Here is an 8,905-nt window from a genome sequence, read left to right on the forward strand (position 1 = left end):
GCTACACAAACATTATATTACAGTTTTAGTTTCGCCAACTCCGTTTCTAATACGCAAAAAGACTGCAAAATGAGTCATGATTATTTTTAGTTTTTTCGATCTTTCCAATCCAGACGAGAGATCTCTCTCCCCCGTCTGTGTGCGAGGGGGCGGGGCAGTTTACACACACGCAGCTGCTACATGCAGCAACACACACACACACACACACACACACACACACACACACACACACACACACACACACACACTCTGCTACATGCAGCAATACACACACATGGAGGAGATGGCGGAGAGAACGCGCTCCGAGGTGTGGTTAAACTTTACCCGTCTCAATGTGGACAATGCTCGTTGCCAAGAGTGCAATAAGAGTTTAGCATGTGAGGGCGGTAACACGAGCAATTTGTCTAAACATTTATCAAAAGTGCTCCACATCCAGACGGAGGAATGCACCGGGTTCCACTGTCTTTCTAGTAGCTCTGTAGCCCCATCCACGAGGAACGTTTCCACGTCAGGTGTTATGTATGCTAGCAGCAACACACGGAGTTAACTTAATGATACAAACATGGGTTAATGATTAGAGGTAACTGAGTTATTTATTTTGTTAAAGTTTCAGCTATTCTGTTTACAATTCTGTCATCACATTATTTAATAGAATTTGTTAGAGCGTTGTTTCTTTTGATGTGCAATATTATTTATTTAATTTAAATAAAAAGCAAAGTTAGTTTTGTTCACAATTTTTTTTTTTATTTCTCAAAAAAGTACCGTTAAAAGACCGGATCGATAAGCGGTATTGATAAAAGTAGTAGTACCGTTAAAACCTTAACGATACCCATCCCTAGTAGTTATGACAATGAACATCTTAGGTCACAGGCTCCTCCTCCAACAGTGCAACACAATAAGACAGATAGAATAGTGCAAGTAAATAGAAATAGAATAGAATAGAAATTGTGCAGAATAGTCGATATACAAGTAATTGGATGTTCTTTCAAAAGTTCAGGTGTCTATGTTTACATGTGTTAAGGATTTACCCTCCAGGAGGCAAAGGAAGTGTAAAAGGGGGGTTTAATGGTTTAATGATGGGATGGAGGAGCAGCTGTTTCCTCTCATGAATATATAGAGGGACTGTAAGCAGAACTTCTTTCTCCTCTGAGGAGGAAGTAGCTCTGTTCCTGCATTTCAGATCCATTCCACTTTATTACTTTATTCGATATAACAAAAGACAATCTTTTGGCATGAATAATTGATCAGTTCCTCTTCAGAGTTTCGGGGACGCAGACCCACTGGCATGTAGTGACTGTTGCTAAGTAACAGACTATAGATACAAAGGTCGATTAGACATAGGGGTTTTGTTTAGCCTTTCAAAAACAACATGTATCTCTCTGTAAGGCACGCAGCTGTATTAACGGGACTTTTGCGCTAAGGTTATTTCCTGATGAGGGCGGAAGGTGGAGTCGGGTTCAGCGACAGGACAGGAAGTCAATAAAAACAGTTGCTAATCTTAATTGACGGTTTAACAGGAGGAAGTGTGGCTGCTGTCATTATCTTTAGATGTTTTTGACAGGAGAGAATGCTGTCTGGCTTCATGCTCACGAGGTTTTGCACACCACTTTTTAGCTTGGCTGAACACACGACAGCGTTATTAATATGTAACACTGTTTGTCTCAAATCAGTCCAACCATCCAGAGTTTAACAAGTTTTCATAGTATTTATCTCATGACATTGTAAACTGTCATATCCAGAGTAAGAGTAAATAACTGTCTAATTACGCTTTCTTTACACATACTAAATAAACATATTATTCTTATATTTCCTTTTACCTCCAGGTGAACCAGCCGAAGTTCAATCAGCGGCGCATCAGCAGCGCTAAGTTCCTCGGCGAACTTTACAACTACCGCATGGTGGAGTCGGCGGTTATTTTCCGGACCCTCTTCTCCTTCATCTCTTTCGGGATAAATCAGGACGGCAGCCCCAGCGCTTTGGATCCTCCGGAGCATCTGTTCCGGATCCGGCTGGTTTGCACTCTGCTCGATACCTGCGGACAGTACTTTGATCGAGGGTCAAGCAAGAGGAAACTCGACTGCTTCCTCATCTACTTCCAGGCAAGTTTTACAGCTGATTAACCTCCACTTCCTGTCTTAAGACTCTCACTGGGTGTTTCTCAATGTCGAGTACGCTTGCTTGGTAGCACATGTCTTCCGAGTCACTTGCTTCAGAAGCGAGGCAAGAATCCTTCCTGGCATTCGGAAACGAAGAGTGGAACAGGCTAGCAAGTGTGCAGGTGTGCGTCAAATCTGTGCCTTACATTTTCGGCACAGATTTGGGGAAATTGGTCCGTGCGCAAAGCATTGTGGGGATTTGAAGGACGCGAAGTCTACCCATGTGCAGCCTCGAAATTACCCCCAAACTAAGGACGCAGCCTCTGTGGAATTCCAAGTATGCTGGAGATTGGAACAGTCCTTCGGCGGCACTCGATGACGTAGTATCCTTGAAATATTGGCTTGGAAGCCAGTTTCCTCGCGATTGAGAAACGGCCAGTGACTAAAGCTATCAGCAGAGCAGTTCCTGTAAACATGGAAGTGTGTGTTTGTGCAAGTACTGACCAGGTAGTCATCTGGTCGAATGCCAAAGAGTTCCCTGAAATAACGAAAGGCAATTGGAGCGTAGGTCTTAAAGCGAAAGTCACTGTAGTGATGAGCAGGAGTCAGGTTACTGCCTTCACTGAAAACACATCAAAGAGAGGAGAGCACAAATTCACAATTAAACATTCACAAAACATTCAGTGAATGATTTTCCCTGCCAAAATAATGATATAATAACAATATTATCGCATATCAATAGAACATTTTAAATACAAACAAACACTAGTAAAGCTTTTTAATATAAACAAATACATTTTAAATACAAACAAATACCAGTAAAGCTAAATTAAATGTATCTTTATCTTAGAATATACTGGATTTCTACTGAAAGGTGCTCTCTTTTACAAATGAATTACACTTCAAATATGGGTGCACGGAATTGGAGATAGAGTCCGTAACAATAACTTTACTAAATGTAATTTAATTGATGATTTTAAAGTCAATAAACATGATATTACCAAATCAATACTCATTATTAACGTCTAATTGTTCACTGTTATTGTCAAAGGTTATTCAACAACAACAACTTCGGTTATCAACCTGGGGAAGAAGATGCTTTCGACCACAACAAAGTCCTGCATGAGAACGTCCCTCTCCGCCTTCTGGCTTAAGCTGCCAACGGTGTGAGTGATGCCCAACTGGATGGCACCTTTCAGGGCAGATGACGTAGTCTAGAGGGGTCAGAGAGGAAAAGATAGTAAACCCCAGAACAAACTAAATGTTCCCCCATGACTCACTCGTCCCTATTCTTGGTACATCTAATGAGAGAAAGTCCCAAACTAATTTTAAAGTATGACCACCTTTTACACTTTTCAACTCTGCTACATGTAAAAAAACAACCCACTGGTGTGGCCAACCCCCACCCTGTTCTGACCTTTTTATAGGTGGTCTCTCCGGTGGTGGTCTCCACCCCCCGGTGTCCGATGGTCTTCTTCATACTCTGAGTTGTGCCAGGCAACTGATGAGAGGGGCAGAGAGGAAAACATTTAAATATAGTCTGGTGAGTGTGTTCGTGAACACAGAAGATCGAGCTGAATCCAATATGTAGATGGGTTTGCTGGATCAACATTTACTTGACTTCGGATGGTACATAATAGAGAAGCAAATTATTAACACATTCTTTGACATCCATACCTCTGAAGGGGCCATTTTTCGGATGCCACTGGTCCCTAAGGACACAAAAAGGTTCAATTAGGAGTTACAATGGGACAAAGACACAAACACTTGAGAACAAAATGTGAAAAGGCAGTAAAACCTTTAGGGGCGGCTAGTCCCCTTGTTTAGACTCGACCTAAAGGGAAAGTTAGGTTGTTTTGTATGAAATACTCTGTCCATAGTCTGTTTATCATCTAGAGTAAATGGAGGTTTGCACGCCCCCAGTTTGGAGAATCAGAATGACGCACACAAGCAAAGCACTGAACTGCTGTGGACACGGGAAGAAGCAAAACGTTACTTTGTCACCTTTCTATTTTATGCGCTTTTATACCTCTTTACATCACCTCTAGAGCAGGGCTCTCGACTAACTTTTTTCACCATCCTCCCGGAACCGTCCCGAAATACAATCTAAGCCGTCCCGAAATTAATGTGGACCGTCCCGAATTTAAAATATTAGTTTTTCTACTACTTATCATTAGTTAAAATCATTCAAAGTGACCTTTAACATAAATAAAACATCATAAAAATCATTAGATGATAATTCATCAACCTTTTTATTTGAGTAAATCAGTCAATCACATGACAAAGGCCAAATATATTTAAACAAACACACAAACGAGAAAATTACTAATATTGAATCAAATCAAGTCCCATCCAATTAACAAAACAAATCCAACACTCTGTCCTGAAGACAGAACCCAGAGTAACCACTAACCAGGAGGACAGTCTGTAACACAGTCAGGAGACCTTTACAAACTGCCCCGCCCCCTCGCACACAGACGGGAGAGAGAGATCTCGTCTGGATTGGAAAGCTCGAAAATACATCATAGACGCATGTTGTAGTCTTATTGCATATTAGAAACGGAGTTGGATAAACTAAAACTGAGATATAATGTTTATGTAGCAATACTACATATGACATATATTTTTTAAATGTCTCCAGTACCGATAAAAAGTCAGAAGTATTGCTACATAAACATTATATCTCAGTTTTAGTTTATCCAACTCCGTNGGTTGTATCTTCCTGGTCGAATGCACTTATTGTAAGTCGCTTTGGATAAAAGCGTCAGCTAAATGCAATGTATTGTAATATTTACCTCTGAATAGAAGTAGCATAAATGGAAATACTCGAGTAAAGTACCTCAAAATTGCAGTCAAGTACAGTACTTGAGAGTAAATGTACTTAGTTGGTGAACACCAAGGTTATTCTAAACTTTTAAACTTGAGGTACATGAATATGAAGTAGAGTAAAAGTGAAAGTGAAGCGGTTCCTCTTCGGTCTGCTGGCGGCGCTGTGGCGCAGCTGCGAGCCGAGCATCAGAGCCCTCTGTGTCGGCTCTACAGTCTGGGATGAGAACAGGCAGACCGTAATGGCGACTGCTGGGACGGCAGACTCGGGATCAACAGCCCCGACAGGTATCTAGTGTATAAATACTCCTCCTTTTGTCGTCTTCAAACGAACATAAAAACATAACCGTGTGTCATTTTATAGCGATATTAACCGTGGGACTCGGGGACTGTAGCTTTCTCACGTCCCGGTTAGCCACTTAGCCAGTTAGCATCGAGGCTCTCAACCTAACAAATGAAACAAGCAATGTGTAGCCTGTTAAACTGCCTTAGATAAACCCCAGTCTGGTGCTAATAAGCTTTAGCCAGCGAGCGGACCGTATTTATATAGAATTGTCTATTAGGATGCATTAAAAAAATAATTCCCTGGACCACGTTGGCTCAAGCGTTGGCTCAAGTGGTCTGTTTTGTTATCAAGCCGGTGATTTGTTAACGCTGTTTGAATGCTAATGAGTTAGCTGGAAGCAGGAGGATAATTGCAAGGTTTATTACATTTATTTTGTCAATGTATAAGAAGCTGCTGTTTGAATAGGGTCTGTCCATCCATGGGAAACTACCCTGTTATAGCCCGTTACACCCCTCCCTTTCCTCTGTCTGTCCGGGTCTGTGGTATACAGATAATTCATCCCAAATTGGGAAATCCTTTTGTTATAGCAGCAGTATGTTCAGGCATTCAAATATACACATATTCAAAAGATGGATTAAACTACAAACGTGATAAAAAAATAAACAGCAAATATTAACATATCTACAGTAGAAAATACATTTATCACAAATGATACACAATATAACATTTCTGGATACATTTAAATGTTCTATAAAAGGCCAACAGAAATATAGATGTTTACTACAGGAGCAGAGTAGCAACAGATCCATTTGTCATTTAGTTCACTCAACACCAGCCCCCTGTCAGTTAGCGTTAGTGTCCAAAGATTCATAGTGATATATTTTCGAAAAAAATATTGATCTTATTGATTTCCTACAAGTTTGTCATGCTAACCCAGATAATGAACAGTCATGTCCCTGTTAAGTGTATGAAATGTTTGTCCATCTCTCTTGATTTCAGATTTTTTATGATGAATCGCTCATGAATTGGTCTTTCTCAGTTTTCAGTGACCACAAAGAAACATATGGGTCTTATTCTCTAGACAGGACAGATGATGGGGAGGTTGCATCTTGCTAATCCATTTAGTTTAGTGTGTCACTTATTAGCTTTCCTGTCTAGAGAGGAGTTGCTTTTGCTGTGGTAACCACCCAGTCTGAATCAGTGAATAAAAATAGTGCCTTCAAATGACTCTTGTGGCTCCCACATGGCTGAGAGCATAAACATTCACAAATACAAGACACAGCAATCTGTGAAATACACACTTGCAGACATTTGAGTGACAGTAACATAATGTAATATCCAGTGTAGGAGCCTTGATTTGCCTTGTTTCCTCATCAGGGCAAGATCCTGTAGATTCATGTAGCTATGATAAGAAGACAATTATGTTAGGAAACTGTGCGTGTCCCATATTATTGCTTTGTGTATGCTGCGGGCTACATGTGAACAAGGCTGGCAGGGAGTTGTTTAGTATACAGAGAGGAACAGATGGTTTGCTTATTGTCGTAAGGCCTCTAACTGAAGAGCTAAAGTCATTCTTAAGTAATTGGGTTGAGTTGGGGTGGGTAATTACTACCCTGAATCTTATGCTCAGTGTCGGTCTTTATCAGTGTCTGGCTGCAACTAAAATGTATTTTCATTAATGTAATGATTATAATCTAGTTTAATTGTTTCTTTGGTATGTCAAAAAAAAACAACATGTGTTAAATGTCCATCACAGTTTCGATAAAGGCCAACTGGTTTATATAAAGAGTCCATTCTGTTAAATATAAGGTAATGCAGGAAAATGTAGGGCATGTTCATATTTTATAGGCTGAAAACAGTACTTTTTTGTACATGTAAATGTACTTTTACAATGAATTGGTTATAAAAGAGTTGGTTATTATTTTTCTATTGATCTACTAATTGATTACTGCAGTGTGTGTTATTACCAGGGCCAGTTTCATATTAACTCTTGAAAACATTGCAATGTGATAAAGTTAGGATAGTTGATGGTTATGTATGTTCCTAATACATTTTGCTGCTAATTATTCCAAATGAATGAATCAATAAGCTATTCTGTTTATAAGATGGGTGGAAAATAAGTAAAGTACTCATTATAATTTTCCAGATCATTTTCCAACTATCAGTCCAATACCCAAAGACATTACTTAGCACTAATATTCGTATTAAATTGAGTAATCATTCCAGCTTTACATGGTACATTTCCTCGTACCTAAACACGGTCAGTACATGTGTTGTTCAGTGCAGCTCCGTTTCTGGGTTAAGCTTTTAAGGCTGCCTCTGTCCTGCTCCACAGATATTAGGACTCAGTTCTGGAGGAGAGCATTTCAGCGAGGTACTCGCGGCATGGGTGTGCGTGATCAGAAACTGCACGAGTAGTGATGAAGATATAGTGTGTGGTTGTGTTACATAATGAGAGTTGGGAATGTGTGCAGAATGAGGCTGATTGTTTCCCGGTGGATTGCAGTGTGTCCCTCCTTGTTAACTGAGAAGACGTGCATGGCATTCAGTGAGTCTGCCTTATTATTAACACACCCACCTTTCCTGGGTTGCAGTGTCCACTTACTGTGCATCTCCTGGATTCATGCTGGGCGTAGATGCATTTTCACACACAGGAAAGGTTGTTTAATCTACCCAACATCCTCTGTATATATTGACCTGTGGCACTGCAGCATTGAAGTACATATTGCCATTGGTTACAGGCTAGAGGTGCTTGCAAAGTGGGTGAGAAGTAGGTTCGGACAGCAAGTTTACGTAAGGACATAGGAAATCATGTATTTCTTTGTTTCTACTGGACATATCTTACAAAACTGTTATGTGCTGTGATTGTTACCATGCTTATCCAGGAGGATATGTTTATTTGTTTGGGGCATGTTTTTAACCTACCTTTGGTAATCAAACCCTTACATTTTGCTTCTTGATGTCTATAACTCTCAATATGTGTTTTACTGTACCTTAACGATACTAATCCCCTGCTATCAGTACGCGCAATAGCTCAATTCAACAAACAATAGTTACGACGGCATTAATCAAAAATAAGAAATGCAAAGTTAAAGTCAGAAGCAAAGTAGGCTGTTGCAGAAAGAGCTAGGAATGGCAGATTTTTTGAAAGGAGGCTGTGACTGTAGATATACCTCTTCAGGGAGCAGATGAATCTGGAGCAGCCAGCTCAGGGGAGAAGTAGTTCCAGTTCACATTGAGCGGAGGGCAGCGTGACTGCAGCCACATTTAGGCCTGGGCTCATCATTGGCCTCATAGCCGTCCGCCGCTGCTGGAAATAGCCCTCCTAATTAACCAGCAGAGGGTTTCTTAAAACAGTCTTTAACAAACTCTTTTTAAAAAGCATCACATTTACGCTGACCGTACTGGTTGACATTTACAAGAGTTGCATTGAAGGGATGGTTATTCACCTTCAAGAAAGACCCCTTGAGTAGAAAAGCAACTCCGATGTTCTGCACTTTAAAATAAAATGTCAGGAGTCTGAGTTTGAAGAGAGCCTAGATAACTGCTTCAGTTCACAGTCGGAAAGGACTCTAGAGGCGATGTAAAGAGGTATAAAAGCGCATAAAATAGAAAGGTGACAAAGTAACGTTTTGCTTCTTCCCGTGTCCACAGCAGTACAGTGCTTTGCTTGTGTGCGTCATTCTGATTCTCCAAA

The 8,905-nt window shown here is 40.4% G+C and overlaps 1 protein-coding gene across 1 annotated transcript in view; it reads right to left on the reverse strand.

The window, feature by feature from the left end:
* il6r (interleukin 6 receptor) overlaps window positions 1-3,850 on the reverse strand; it is a 15,770-nt gene extending 11,920 nt beyond the window's left edge. The window contains exons 1-4 of the mRNA XM_010787044.1: window positions 3,774-3,850; window positions 3,514-3,597; window positions 3,180-3,310; window positions 2,519-2,718 (exon numbers count right to left, since the gene is read on the reverse strand). Of these exons, the coding sequence (XP_010785346.1) occupies window positions 2,519-2,718; window positions 3,180-3,310; window positions 3,514-3,597; window positions 3,774-3,788 (430 nt within the window). The 5' untranslated portion in view covers window positions 3,789-3,850. The remainder of the gene's footprint in view (window positions 1-2,518; window positions 2,719-3,179; window positions 3,311-3,513; window positions 3,598-3,773) is intronic.
* Window positions 3,851-8,905: the final 5,055 nt, after the last annotated feature.

This window comes from Notothenia coriiceps, unplaced genomic scaffold (assembly GCF_000735185.1).
Source record: "Notothenia coriiceps isolate Sejong01 unplaced genomic scaffold, NC01 NC01_scaffold00029967, whole genome shotgun sequence".
NCBI classification, from domain to species: Eukaryota; Metazoa; Chordata; class Actinopteri; order Perciformes; family Nototheniidae; genus Notothenia; species Notothenia coriiceps.